This window comes from Athene noctua, chromosome 22 (assembly GCF_965140245.1).
Source record: "Athene noctua chromosome 22, bAthNoc1.hap1.1, whole genome shotgun sequence".
Classification (NCBI taxonomy): Eukaryota; Metazoa; Chordata; class Aves; order Strigiformes; family Strigidae; genus Athene; species Athene noctua.
Window position 1 is genome coordinate 4,873,346 of NC_134058.1, and position 14,670 is coordinate 4,888,015.

Here is a 14,670-nt window from a genome sequence, read left to right on the forward strand (position 1 = left end):
TAAAGTCACAGGGTAGATAATCTGAACCTGATGTATTCAGAAGTCATCTTGCAGCATTGCTAGGGAGCAGGTGAAGAAGGTACCACCTGTGGAAGTTGCCCCATCCTTCTGTTGCTACCTTCAGAGCAACTAAATTGCACATGTTTTTGTTATCTGCTCCCATGCAGGTTAGATAAATTATTCTGCAGTGACAGAGTCCATTGGCACAGAGGCGTAAGGCAGCAGGTAGATACACCGTAGCCAGTCTGGCTGTGGCCTCCAGGTCTTGTTTTCTGCTGGCAGTCAGACAATTGGCAAATCCACTGCTCACAAGCACTCGTCTTTTAACTTGATACTGGAGAGGAGCACTTGCACACAGTAATGAACCAGCAGGGTTGTTTTGTGTGTTTTAAAAGCTAGAGGTATTCTCCGATTATTTGAAATCAGAGGAAGGGGTTTCTTAGAAGAGGTGTGGCCTTGAAACTGAAAACTCCCAGAATGGTGCCCATTGAACAGGACTCTGCAGTATTGGGCAGGATCCTTCCAAGTGTCATTTGACCTGTAAGTCTCCCTGCAAGCTTAGCTCTTTTTTTTTCCTTTTGCCTTTTCATAGCTTCTCCCAGAGTCTTTGCTGAAGCAGCAGCTTTCACTGTCCTTTGAAGAAAAAGGGCAGCTCAGAGCAGGATGAAGGTCCTGGTGGGCTGTGTCAGGTATCCCAAGCTCTTAACAGCAGATCAGAGCAGCAGTGGTGTTCTGAACCTGCAGAGCCTTCTGGACCCAGTATAGGCTAGGGAAGGAGGGGACACTAAAGAAATTTAGATTCTTTTCATTTCACATATTTTGGGGGAGGATATCTTATTTTGGTTTTGGAGCCTGCTGGACAGATCTGTTCTGCTGCAGCTGGGGAAAGTGGGTTATTTTGATGTTGGCATATAGCCTACCTAGGAAAGCAGGGACATTTTTCCTGCCTGCATTTACCGCCCATCATCCCCTTCTGAGGTGGCTAACAAGGTGATGCAGCTACGTTTCTGAAGGACAGACCTCCAGTATCTGAGCCAGCTGGGTTCAAACTGTTTCATTTTTGCTTTTTAGATTCTGGCTACTTGTTCAGCGGAAGTCGACCAGCCTCCCAGTCATCTCATTCCAAGGAATCTCCTACATCAGGTAATGCACTAGGCCTTCCAGAGCAAGTGTCTTGGCAGGATTTGCAGTGAGTGGGTTGAAACACGTGATCCAAGTTTAGTTCTTTCTTCCCTGCTCGCATCCAGTGAAAATGTCAGTTGAGCTGTTAGAAATGCTGCAGAGAGTTCCAACTAGGAGTGGGATTGCATTAAAATAAGGTGCTGTCTGTGTTGGATGTTCTTCTCCCAGGAAGAGCTCACAGTGCAATCAGGGAGACGAAAGTAGGGATCCCTTCCCTGCTCTTACAGCTGAGCTGACATTGCTTTGATGGGAGATTTTGAACTGTTCCTTGGGCAGGTCTTTTTTTTCACTTTCCCAGCCCAAGGAACTGCTGATTTGGCTGTTCTGTCTGCTCTGCCGTTTTTCTTCCATGTCCTTCGGTGACCTGTCTGTTGCCATCCTGACCCCAAATGGATCCTTTGGCTGTTTGTGCTGCGTGTTTGCTGCTGGAAATGCAGTCACAGCCTGGACTGATGCCATTGTGCAGACATCCTCACATCCTGATACGCTTTCCCAACATCCTTTAAAGCACATGCCAGAACAGTTAACTTACTTGCAAAAGAGCATGCGTAATGCAGGCTTTCCTGAATGGGCACAGCCGAGCAGAGAGCAAGATCACCTGGCTCCTGATAAACCTGCAACTAGTCTTGTCATTTTTGAGTGTACCGAAGTGCATGTGGGATTTCTCCATGTTTTGCAGTGTGGGAACTGGATGAGTAAAGAATTTTAGTACAAGATATGTTGGACGTTTGCAACTCCCTTTTCTTGTAGAATTGTTAAAGTAAACTGTGCCCATTGTATTGGAATTATAATCTCATTATTTTCTCTTCGGGGCTGCTTGCATTTCAGACCACTTCTCCTTGTTGTCAGGCAGCTGTGCTCCCTCCCGCATCCCCTCTCCAGCGCCCTCGGTGGCTGGCTCTGTGACTTCCAGCTCAGGTTCCTTGCGGTACCGCCGGCCTCTCATCAGCCCTGCCCGCCTGAACCTGAAAGGACAGAAGCTGCTGCTTTTCCCATCGCAGAACGAGGCTCTGCTCACCCCAAGTAGCTCAGAGGAGCACACCCACTCAGACAGCAACATCTTTGCCACCGACTTGTCCTCCTTTCCAAAGAAGAACCTCAGCGAGCGGGGAGTGCATGGTATGCTGGCAGCCTGCTGCGCTCCTGGGAGTGCGTTTGTAGGAAGGAGTTGGCGCTCAGGCAAAGCCGTGCATCATCTAGGCCACACAATAATGGGAAGCCTTCAGGAAAAACCCAGGTGGTGCTGACTGGCAGGCTACCAAAGCTCCCTTAAGAGTCTGCTGACTTGGAGAGCCTCTGTCTGCCAAAATAGATGTCCTTTCCTCACTGAGTGGTGCCCCAGGGATACTACTGCCACTGCCTTCACCCTTGTTTGGATAAATCCTTTACCCATGGATGTGGTGATGCTGATATGGACAGTGTACAAAGCAAACATGTGGGCAAATTCTGCTGCACAGCAGTGAAGTTTGCTTTTTGTTTCCAGCTTCAATCCCCAATCCTTTCATGATTTTTACCAGGCAACTATTCATTGCTCATGTCTAGCTTTAGTCTGGTAACTTCTTTTGCTTTCTGAATTTTCATGTCTTTTTCTCCTTGCAGATAGGAGATCTGGTGTGGAAGGAGGGAGTATTTGCAGTGATCATTCCATCAGAAAGGAGGATCGCTCATCACACTCATCTACCTGTGTGGTAGACACAACTACCAAAGGGGAAGATTTGGCAGGCTGGAGAGGTAGGTGCAAGTCATGTGAGTGCTTCATGTACTTGTGAGCATTTCTGTGAGAGTAACTGAGGTATTTCCTTTGCTGTAGTAGTGATTTGATCTTGAGATCAAATAAATAAGAAGCAGCAAAATGGATCTTCTGCCTGCTATTCTAAGACCTTAATAAGGCTATTCCTTTTCTTTGGGCTGACTGAAGAATACTGACAGAGTGCTAAACCTAGACAGAAAGAATGGGGTGGGGATGCGGGTGTTGAGAAGAGTGATGGGATGAAAATAGAACCAAAGAGAGCAGTGGAATCTTTTCTGACAGGAAAAGTGCTTCAGCAATTTCTGTTTATGATGAAAATGTTGGTCAAAGAGAGAGAGTGAGCACGACATATGTTCACTGTTATTTATCTCATCAATTCTTTAATATCTTTCTACTATTTCCTTTTTTTTCTTTGTGTTGTCCTCTTCCACCAAGGTCATTTTGGTAACTCCGCTCTCCGAGGCCTGCTAGCTGTGAGTCTGACTCTCAATGCTATCTTCACATCAGCTTATGTCTACCGGAGCCTGCGCTGATTTGTGCCAACACTTCCATTCTTTGTGGTTCCACCTGCTTCTGAGGAGACAAGAAGAATTCAACCATGGCTTCATGTCTAATGGCTGTGCCACTGGTGCATGCTATTTTTAAAAAAAACTACTGTATGCTCAACTGTCATGACAAGGAACCCAGGTAGCTGCTGCCATCACTTCCAGGTAGAATGTATTGCAGGATTGTCCTTGGAGGTGGTAGGCAGAATTCCCAGAAAGCTCCAGTTCAAAGCAGGAGGCCAGTCAAATGGCCCATGCTCTTTCTTTCAAAGGAACTGACCTGAGACACAAGCCTGAAAATGCTTAAGCTATGTTTTTAGGAATCAATCCCCTGCTCTTCTCGCTGACGTATTAACCTCATGCTGATGGTGCTGGTAAAATGAGGAGAATTAGAACAAATGAGCTGTAGAAGAGGGATGGCTTAGTAGCTGATGCTGGGCTTTGGTCACTGTTAGAGCATTCCCAACCTCTTTGCCCAGTAGTTCCTCTTCTCTCTTCCTTTTGGCACTCTCCTCTAAATTATCAGTGAATTTTCTTTAGTTGCCTTAAGCTTGTCTAAGCACATGGGTGACCTTGGCTGCTCTGTCATATTCTTGCATCTTATATGTCCACGTGCTTCCACCCAGGCTGTGCCCTGAGGCCACTTTCACCAGTTGCCATTCTGGTCTTGCTGGTTCTCCGAAACTGCTGTCTGTGCCACCCAGCACTGTTGCTGTAGGTATGCACAAACCCCAGACAGACATCTTTTTGTGGTTTGCTTTAGAAAGAGGAAGCCTGCGCTTTGCTTTACCCAGGAGGCATTAATTCTGTTACAATTAATCCCATAATAAGAAAGGATCTCTGTGTATTTTGCACCATAGTCAAAGGGCTTCAGCTGACAACTCTGACTGCTGGTGTTTTCACTGAAGCAGAGAGTGGCATAGCTTATTCTTGCAGTAAAAGGCACAAATCTGTTCTGTTAGGAGGTAAGTGAGGAGCTGTCTGACTGTACACATTTCTGCAGAAACCTGACACCTCAGTTTGGTGTTGGGACTTGCTAAGTAACCATTTAAGGTGTTTCTTAGTTAAATGCCAAGGTGCTCTCAGTGAGAGATGCCAAACCTGCTTCTAGACAATTCAGCCTTCTGGATAGTTCCTTCTTTTCTAACCCAATGGAAGTAGTTCTTGATTTTCAAAATCACGTTATAATTTGGGCACTTCCACTTTTGCGTGAGTCTTCAGCATTGCTTAGAATTCAGGGGCCATTTAGAGTCTTGTGCTGAATATGCAAAATCATTTAGTACATCTTGGGGAAAAAAAAAATCTTGGTCTTTATATGTTGATTCTTAAATCCCAAGTACAGAGATAAGATTTACCAACGTGTCAAGGATACCCGGTGAAGAGAACCAACTGACATTAGCTGTGTATTTCCTGAAGCAGGGCTGACTCTGTTAGAGTTTTTCTATTGTCTCTCCCTTTGGGCTCCTTTACCTCAGACTTTTTCCTCTCCCTCATCCCATTGGCCTGTATCCATCTCGAATTAGAGTGTTATGCTTACTCTGTCTTTTCTTCCCTTTCAGTTCTGATGCTGCTCCCTCTATTGTACTCTTGCATGTGTACAGACACAAAGCATATCTCTGCTGATAATTCCCTGCTCTGAACCTGAAATTCACACCTCAGAGTGGTGATCACCTTTCCTTTCACTTCATTTTGTTTTTTCTTGCATGTTTTAATGGAGTTCCTACCACAGCCTCACTTGGTCCATCACGTGAGTGACAGCCAAACTCTAATCAGCATGCTGACGGATTAAATGGGGCTTTACTGCTGGTGATTCAAGCACTGAAAAATCAAGTCTCTCTTTGTCTCTTCCATTTCTTCCTGCATTGTTTTAGCAGCCCACTTCCCGCCACTGCTCCCCATCCTCCCTTGTAGTGAGGTCTGCTCCTTGCCTACTCTGCATCTCAGAGGCAGAGGACAGACCTCTGCCCACACGTGCCGATCTGAGAGGCTGCAGAGACGTCACTCCTGACTGCATCTTCTCTCAGCCTCTCTGGAGCGTTAGTAAAGGGCTGCACAGCCAGCACCTCCTCCACAAAGGCCTAGATTCTGGGTAGAGACCCGCAGCAGAAAGATGTGCTGCACGTTGATGATTATTTCTTTTGTAACTCGCACAAATTGTTACTTGTAGCTGAACCGGACCCATAACCTCGCTGTTAAAGAGATTTTTGTCTCCTTTATTGACTTCTGCAGTCTTGCTCAAGCATGTGTATAGGCAAGAAGCTAGCAGGCCAACTTACAAGCTTCTATTTAGACCTCTGCTGTTTGATGATGTCCTGGTGCAGTGTGTGACATCCCATTTGTTGTGGATCCTTGTCCTGACCTCCAGCATACCCAGGGGCCTCCTATGCAGAGACAAGCCTGCCAGAGAATACTCTGCGGTTGCTTGTCTATATTATGCCAACAGATGTGCACTGTGACTTCATGTATGCAAACTTTCCACTTTCACCTCCCAGTCTGTGCTAAGTTTTACCATCTTGCTCAGCTGGAGTCCAAGTTGGTCTCTGTCTCTACCAGATTGCAATACAAATTTTCTCCTCCTTTCCAGCAACCAAGGAGCTGCAGCCTCTCAACACACCTCTTCTTGCCTGTATTCCAGAACAGGAACACCTTAACCTGTCACTGCACTTCTGAATCTGCTCACTGAAACTGTTCTTGGAAGGGTATTTGGTGACCTTGTCCAAAGCAATATAAAGACTTTGGATTTTATTGTTGAAGAGGGAAGACAACCAACTTTTTCATTCTGGTGCTAGAACACTCTCCAGTGGTGCTTTCACGGTTGTGAAGCCTTTGCTTGAATAGTACACACGACCATACGTGTGTATGTGCGTGTGGGGGTGTGCATGCCTGTGTATAAAATCATTTGGAGAGTTCCTTCATTTCAAAAAATCTGAGCCCATGTTTGTCTTTATATTGTTGGCCTTAATCTAGCTCTTAGATACTGTGTCTATCTTGCTGATGTTTTCTATATGAAGCTGGTTTGGAGGAAACAAAAGATTATCTGGTCCCCCTGTGAAAATCTTTGTGACTGATGATGTTGATCTTCATACAGTGTTGTTCAGGGGTGAGATTTTATTTTTCTAACATTTTTCCTACTGTAAAAACTGTTGGCGTGTATGGAATGGAAAAGATCTTTACAAAACCATCTGATAAAGATTTGAGCATTACTTAGTAATACCAACAGTTAATGGTGGTGGGATATAAATGAGCTCCATTTCCAGACCTTTTCCATCACCTACCTTCCCTTGAAAATGCCTAGGTACTTTTTCTTTGGATGTGGGCTTGTTAAGCATGTTCTGAGACCTTGCAGAGACTTTGATGATTTTGTGTTCCGATTTGGGAAGAATTTGGATTCTAGAATTTGGTTCCAGTTCCCCAGTCTGTGTAGTTTGGCAGATGTGACAAATATTATGTACATATCTATTTGATGGGATAGAGAGAGTTGGTAGAACGAGTTACTGATTACTGAAGGTCGTCGTATCTTTTTACAAAAAATCTTAGGCATGAAATTGGTCACTGTGGCAATGTGAAAAAAACCCCTCATTACTGGCATATGTAGGCCAGATTCACTGAATTTTAGGCCGTCTGCTCAAGCAACAAATTTGGCCTGTGAATGTTTTATTCTTCCTCCCTCTTCTTGGGTGATGGGAACATCTGTAAAACACTGCTGAGCTGACTGGGTTGCTTAAAACAGGGCAGCTGGAATCAACGGCTTGTGTTACCTGTGGATGCTGCTATATTTTCTCTTCCAAGCACCATTCCTGGAAATAACTATGGTCTTAACCTCTCTCACAGACATTTGTTAGAAGGCTAGAAAGGGCCAATTTGGCCAATCCTTCTTTTTTAATTAAATGTACGTTGCATCCAGAAATGATCATCACTGTGTCCTGTGGTGGGAGTAAGGGACAGAGTACCTTTGGATGGAATGGGTATCTAGAGAGGGTGAGGAGGGCAATTTTGAGTCCTAATCCTTATTTCCTGTGAAAGAAATACTGTATGTCTTGTGTGTATACGTGTTTGGGGAGCTCTAACACTGTACAGTTTAGTTAAATGCGCTCCAAGAGAGGAGAAGTTGTTCCTCAGAGGTTTTTAGTTCATGCTTTGTGTTTAAAGAGGAATATTTTTCTTTAAAAAATAAAAACAGTTAAGTTTTCACCTTAGTGTGAATCTGTTTCTTGGGGAGCTGAATATTTTTTGGGGAAAGGGAAACAGCATTTCTGCTTGTGTGTGTGTGTGTGTGTCTGGTCAAATGAACTTTGATCTCTTTGCTCTTTTAAAGCTAGCAAAGAACTAAGAGAAAGCACAAAGCTTTGTGAGCTTCCCTGAAGCAAGGAGAAGCTCACGACCATGATTTGAATGGAAGTGGAAGGGGGAAAGTACATTGTTAATGCTTTGAAGGCGTTCCATCAGTTAAAAGGGCAGTCACCTCCTGCTATTAACTGATGTTCTGAACTTCTCCTCGGGTGCAGCTGCACCCCCGTAGGGACCCTGCTGTCTTGAACTCCCAAGGTGGGGACTGTCATTTCTGTACCTCTCCTCAGAACCCTGACCTCGGGGTGACTGGAGGCTCGCATGGTAACACCCGCACTATTTTGTTTTGTCTGGATTTCCAGTACTTTGGTAGGTGGGGAGGAAGGGTGTAAGGGAGGTCCTGAATGCAGGTGCTTTGGTCTTGATCCAGGCATCTTCCAAACGTGCATGTGTCAGCAAGAAAGCCAGGAGGGTTATTTATATGGGTGAGGACTGAGCATGGGTAAGGGATGCTCAGTGAAGCCCATGAATTTGTCCCATGATACACAGAGTCCTTCAGTTATATGCACACCTTATGATTTGGGTTAATTTGGCACTTTTGGGGGATTTTTTTTTTTTTCCTCTGTGAGATAGGGGCTGAGTGTCTTTCCAAGGTTTTGCTTTTATGGGTTATTTTATAGTCTTTATGGTTTTGTTTTGTAATATAAATAAAGAGACAGGTAGAATAAGCTTTTAGACATAGGCTTTCTAACCACAAGCTTCAAAGGCTGAAGTTTTCCTCCATTTATACTTCTGTGACTCATGTTTTGTTTTGTTAAAATGTGCTGCTGCTGTCTTTTAAGACCTGGCAATGTCTTTAACTGGAGAATTTCCGTGTATTGCTATGCAAGAGGGGATGCACTTCTCACACTCTTCCTTTCTCCCCCTCTTCTTTTCAGTGTTTGGTTCTGCAGTCTGTTTTTATTTTCAGCAGTGGTGGTGTGTTTAGTTTCTTTACCATTACACAGGGCTAGCAGAAAAAGAACTAACCTGTGGTCATACAGGTGAGTCTTCCTGTGCTCCATCAAAGAGCTTCCTTCTCTGCTGCTGGCAGGAGGGATGTTTCATCATAATTTAAATTAATAATTTAAATATTTCCATCTAGCCCAGGGGAAGTTTTCTATTCAAAGACCTATGCAGCATTTTTTAAATGAGACACGAGAGAATTGTTTGATCCACCGCTATCAAGCTGCTGTTGGTAGTTTTTGTAGAGTGAGAGTAAACAGCCTGATAGTCATCAATGTTTTCCTTCCGTTTCTTAGCTCTGTACAACTTTTGGAAAAATGGAACTGATTCCTTCCAGGTTAGTGAGTCATGATTTTTTTATTTAAGGATTGTTGGTGTGTTATTCTTTTTTTTTTTTTAATTAATTAAGGGTGATCAAAGAAACACTTTTCGAGGAAGACGTGTGTTTTAATTAAATTACTGGCCTCATCCCACTAATCACTCCTTACATACAGATGTATTTGGAGGCGTTTGGTGGATCGTAGTGCTTGCACGAAGGTGACACTGAGAAAATCAAGCTCGCTGGGGCCCAGAGCTCTGCTCCCAGCCGCCCCCCCCCGGTACCTGCCAGGCTGGGCCGGGCTCCCCCTCCCCTTGGGGCTCCAGCGGTGGGTGCGGGCGGGCCCGCCCGGGGGGGCTGTGGTGCAGAGCTGCCTTTGGATCTGTAAGTGTTGTAGGTGCGCAGCTCGGCACCTCACCTCACCCCAAACGGTAAGGCTCGAGTTTATTGGGCTGGTTTTACTGCAAGTGCTTCCCCTCACCCCTGCCCTTGGCCGGGGACGCGCCCGCCGCGGCCGTTCAGCCCCTGCCCCCAGCTCCCCCCGCAGCAGCCCGACCCCCCCAGCAGTGTGTGTGTCCCCCGCCCCCCTCGGGCTGGGCGGGAGCGGCCTTTGCTTTTAACACCCAGCCCCCCTCGGTATATTTGGGTTTGCGAAGCCAAAGCGCCGTCCTGACCTGCCTGTGACCCCAAACGGCCTGACCGAGGGGCGGGGGGGGTGTGAGAGGGGTCAGAGGGGCGGGGGGGGAGAGAGGATTTAGAGGGGCGGGGGGCATGGGGAGAGGGTTTAGAGGGGCAGCAGCGGGGCCATGGGGGAGCCGGGCCCTGGAGAGCGGCTGATGGCGGCGGCGGGGGACATCCCGGTGTCGGGGGACATCCCGGTGTCGGGGGACACGGTGGCGGCGGGGGACGCGATGCCGGTGGCGGCAGAGGCGCTGCAGAAGCCGCCCTACTCCTACGTGGCGCTGATCGCCATGGCCATCCGCGCCAGCCCCGAGCAGCGCCTGCCCCTGCGCGGTATCTACGCGTACATCGCGGGGCGCTTCCCCTACTTCCGCGGCGGCCCCAAGGGGTGGCAGAACAGCGTCCGCCACAACCTCAGCCTCAACCCCTGCTTCCGCCGCCTGCCCCGCCGCGGCACCGCCACCGCCGCCTCCCCCCGCCGCGGCGGCGACTGGGCGCTGGATCCCGCCTTCCAGGACATGTTCCCGGGGGGGGACTACCGGCGGCGACGACGACGACCGCGACCCCCCCCGACCGCCACGCCGCCCCCGCCGCCGCCGGCTCCCCCCCGGCCCGCCGCGCCCTGGCCGCCGCCGCTGCCCGCCGGTTGCCCGCACGGCCCGTGCCTGGCGCTGGCGCTGCCCCCCCGGGGCTGCCGCTGCCCCGAACTGCCCGCCTGGAGCCCGCCCGCGCTGCTGGGGCCGCCCGTCTGGCCGCTGCCCGGGGCGAGGGGGGCTCCGTGCCCGGCCGGGCTGGATCTTGGGGTAACCCGCGACCTGGGGACCCCGCTGCCGCCCCCCTTCCAGTGAAGCCCCCTCCAGAGATGCGCTGCCGGGGGGCGGGCGCGCTGCTGCTGGCGGAGCTTCAGTCGGGTGATTGCGGAGGGTTTCGGGGGGGGGGGGAAGCTTTCGGGGGGGGCTTTGGCGTCTCCACGGAATTTCCGAGGAAGCGACTTAAAAACGCTGTTGGAAGCGGCCCGAAAAGTTCCTGTTGCCGTGACTGGGATGGTTCCTCCGCGCTGTGAGGAGTGCGAGGGGGCCTCTGTCCTGCTCCCTCTTCGGATTTGGGGACCGCGGGGAGCGGGGGGGTCACGGTTTTGTTGTTTGAACCTTCAGGCAAGGCTGGCGGGGGGGAGCAGGACGTGAGCGAGATGATCGGTCTCAAATCGGAAAGTACACCAGGAGTCACGAAGATGCTCTGTTCCTCGTAAAAGTGAAACCTCCTTCATGCAGGGAAATTATGTTTTCAAGTGTCCTTAAACTCGTTTTGGAGCTTTACAGATTTGTGAAAAAGCAATATATATATTTTTTCGGTTTTGGGGGAAAAAAACCCCAATAACAAAACACAAAACCCAAAGATCTGTGGAGTAACGCTGGGAATCTTGTGGTTTTGTGTTTAAAGTGAATCTGTATGGGATTTTTCATACAGCAAAGGGTTATTTTATGTGGTTGGTTGTTATATATGTTTACATACATTCACGGTTAATGTGTTTTTTATAAATGATGCTATAATTACAATGTAAGGGTCTTCTCCCCTTTTGGAGGGAGTAGTTTCTATGCTTTTCCCTCAAAATAAGGGTTCAGAGATAAAATATGCTTCTAAGAAGAACTGTGTTTAAGGGAGAGAGGAGTTCAAATACTGTGACATGAAGAGCAGCACTTACATGTTATTTTATGGCTGGTTTAACAAATAGTACTTCCTAAGTGTTGGGGCTTCAGAAAGTAGTTAAACTATTCTGACGCTTTCTTGATGATCCTTGAAAGACGGTGCAACTTAAATCCAGTTTTATAGTTGGTATTTTATACTTTCTTATGCTTACAAAGTGTTTCTAAATGTCATCTTCTAATTCTAGCAGTACTGTATGAACAATGCTGGAAATACATTTATCTGGGGCAGCAACTTTATGGTTGTTCTTCAGGGTGTCAACTTATTAAAGATGCTGCAGTTTTTTGATTCTTCAAGTCGCTTGTTGTTTTCTTTTAGTCTCATTTTTCATATAGCTCCTAATAATCTTGAACACTGAGCCGCTTGCATTACTTTGAAAAACTATTTGAACTTTGGTTATAAAATCAGTGCCCAAAGTAGAATGCAGGTACATAAGAATTGTCACATTTGGAAGCTGGTTGTAAGTCTGTATGTAGCTGAAAAAAATTCTTCTAGGATTTTATGTTTTAAATGATAGATGGTTCTGTTCTGTTTTGGCAGTTTTTATGTCCCTGCTGTGGTTTAGAGCATATGTGAACAATACATGTATGGGAAATGACAGCTGCCAAATTTGGGGTATTTAAGTCTGATTTCTACACTGCCATTAACTCCACTATGCACAAAATTAGGAAAATAGGAAGAGTTTGTGAAAGTCTGACTTTCTTTGTGATTCTCGGAGGTTGTTTTATCAGCTAAGCACCATATGCAGCTCATTGAACCTGATGGTGTTTCAGCTGGTAATGGTCTTTTCTCTAAAACAGGCCTTACCCTTTGGAGCTTGAAAGAGCTGTTTTCTTCTAAAGGACTCCCATTTTATTCTAAAATAATGCATCGAGGTGTGCACACAAAGAACAAATCGATGTTTTCTTGGATAATCGTTTTGGTTTGAATAGAATTGCCTTCAGGGCATGGTATAGCTGCTGTTAGTACAAATAGACCCAGTATTTCTTCTTCTGATATTTCTTCCTCCTGTGCCATCGCAGATAATGTGTAAAGAGTGAAAATGTCCACAGTCACATGTGAAATCTACTGTGCACTCGTGTGTTAACTATTTGTTTGCCCAGGTAATAAAAAAGTCTTCACTCATGCATAAACTAGCTTTGCCCTCACTCGTGAACCTGTTGTATGCTTGTGCATGGACTTTTAGCTTATGCAAGGACTCATTATGTCTTTACACTTAAACTAATTGCTTGTGTGTAAACTAATTGTGTTGTCCTGCTTGCAGAGAATATGGTGCAGCCAGTGTTCATATGGTAGACCCGGACCCTGATAATATCTTCTTTCTACTCTGTTGTGTAGATAACTCGTCAAGAGTGAAAATGTCTTTTTGGTCAGTGTGTGTGTGCTTTCATACATGGATCTCCAGAGCTAGAAGTAGAAGGAAATTAAGTCTTGGAGTAGACTTGCTCAGGGTTTTGTCTGTGACCTTAGCTGTAGTGCCACTGGGACAGGCACCCGCACTAACTGGCTCCATCACACCCCATCCCCGCAAAGAATGGGATTTTCTGATTTTCTTGGGAGAAGGTCTCCCTGTGGTGTGCTGTGGCCTTGAGTGCCAGGTGTTGCAGGCAAAGCAGTCTTGACTCAGGGAATTTTTACGTAATTGATTACCAGTTAGTATAACTCTGGTCAATGATTCAGGTACTGGGGGAAAAAAAACCACCACATAATCATGCACTTAGGGAAATTACTTTCCTCCCCCTTCCCTAGGCTCAGTTTAAGCCAGACACCTACAGTTCTCCTTCCTAGTCTTTAATTTCCCTTGTTTTTGCCAAGAGTTGTGTTCAGTTCATCCCCATTCCTTTGGGAGGGGAAGAGTGTTGGGCAGGAGGTTGATAATGCACATAAGGATTTCTGATTGCTCCTCTTGGTGCTTCCTACTGGGTTTCTGTCACCTGTGGGCTGCAGGCTCTCAGCGGGATGTCCCTGACCCAGTCTGGGTCACCTTAACTCTGCCCTCAGGCACAAATGCAGTGATGGCTGCAGTTTATGCCGGGTGCAGGCTGCAAAGCTGAGGCCCAAGAAAGGGACCTTTTGAATCCCTGAACCAGGGATTGCTGTTGCCACAAAGCTGCCTGTGACCCCAGCAGTTGCCTGGTAGAGGATGGATGTGGGTAAGTGATGGCAATTTATTTCCACAAGGGTCTACTTTGGGACTGGGCACCCTCACGCTGGGTTGTGTGAGGGGAGCTCTCCGATCCCCCTTTGGGGGTGCTGTCTTGTGTGTACCCTCGCCAGATGCATAGACAAGTAGCACTTTTATGTGTCCTTAAGTAAAGATCACTCCTGCCCCTGCTATTCCCCTTGAAAATAAGAGATTATAGGGAGTGTATAAAGTGAATTTTGTAGGCCAAAGAAAACAGTCCAGGTGGTTTTCTAGGAGGCTGTGTGCCCGTGGTTCATAAAGCACTTGACAGGGTTGGGTTTTGGGTTCAGAGGGAGGTATTTGTTGGAATTTCTCCTTAGTGTGTGTTGTGGTAGTAGCTACAGGCTTCAGTCCTGGGCCAGGACCCAGCTGAGATAGGCAGAAGAAAAAGATGGTTCCTATTTAGAACCATTTAAAGCAGCTTACAACTAAGCAAGTGCTTTACTGCATGTGTTGTCCTGCTCATGTAGAAAGAAATGGATGTGTCATACTCAAAAGTGGACTTTATTGTTGGTTTCTGTGGCTTTTTTTTTTTTTTTGGTTGTTGTTATTTCCTGTTTTAACTTTCAGATGACTCTGTGACTCCAGTGTCAGAGACATCCATTCTCATGAGCACAGTGGAAATTATTTGCCACATCTGGTCCAACATTTTCAGAACTAGCAAATTTGGGTCCTAGACACATGATACTCTGGAGATGTTTGAATATCAAGCATTTAAAAGTGTTCCGGTTTGGACTTCTATGGTTGCACTTAACTTTGGGAACAGCGAATTTATTATTAATCCCCTGTCTTTGTGAGTTAGTAGCTGGAAGTTCTTGTATACATCTGAAATTCTGCAAAGACTGTTTTATCCTTCATCTTTGTGTGTGATTCTCTGAGTAAATAAATGATCTTCCCAATTAACTTTGGCTTTTAAACGGGTTGGGGGAGGGAAGTGTTCTTGGTGTTTGGGGGTGGCTATTTTTGTTTTGTAGGGTTTTTTTTTAAGTTTTCAGGATTTCATGAAGCAGTT

The 14,670-nt window shown here is 46.6% G+C and overlaps 2 protein-coding genes across 5 annotated transcripts in view; both read left to right on the forward strand.

The window, feature by feature from the left end:
* The window catches only part of TMEM201 (transmembrane protein 201), a 34,282-nt gene extending 26,614 nt beyond the window's left edge, over positions 1-7,668 (forward strand). Inside the window, exons 8-12 of one of the 4 annotated variants that reach the window (XR_012635018.1) lie at positions 1,072-1,143; positions 2,011-2,301; positions 2,782-2,913; positions 3,368-3,619; positions 5,707-7,668. Coding sequence is in view for 1 of the 4 variants with exons in the window: in XM_074924878.1 (XP_074780979.1) it covers positions 1,072-1,143; positions 2,011-2,301; positions 2,782-2,913; positions 3,368-3,465 (593 nt within the window). In the remaining 3 variants the exon portion in view is untranslated. Of the gene's footprint in view, positions 1-1,071; positions 1,144-2,010; positions 2,302-2,781; positions 2,914-3,367 lie in introns of all 4 variants that reach the window. The other 3 variants (XR_012635019.1, XR_012635020.1, XM_074924878.1) reach the window with 3 other exon arrangements.
* Positions 7,669-9,894: 2,226 nt separating this feature from the next.
* Positions 9,895-10,617, forward strand: LOC141969398 (forkhead box protein L1-like). The gene has a single exon (XM_074925129.1). It carries the CDS (start codon positions 9,895-9,897, stop codon positions 10,615-10,617), a length of 723 nt encoding a protein of 240 aa, XP_074781230.1.
* The last annotated feature ends 4,053 nt before the right edge of the window (positions 10,618-14,670 follow it).

Bases quoted from the DNA above. Each gene is read 5' to 3' on its own strand.
- LOC141969398 (XM_074925129.1), top strand. From the start codon at position 9,895: ATGGGGGAGCCGGGCCCTGGAGAGCGGCTGATGGCGGCGGCGGGGGAC.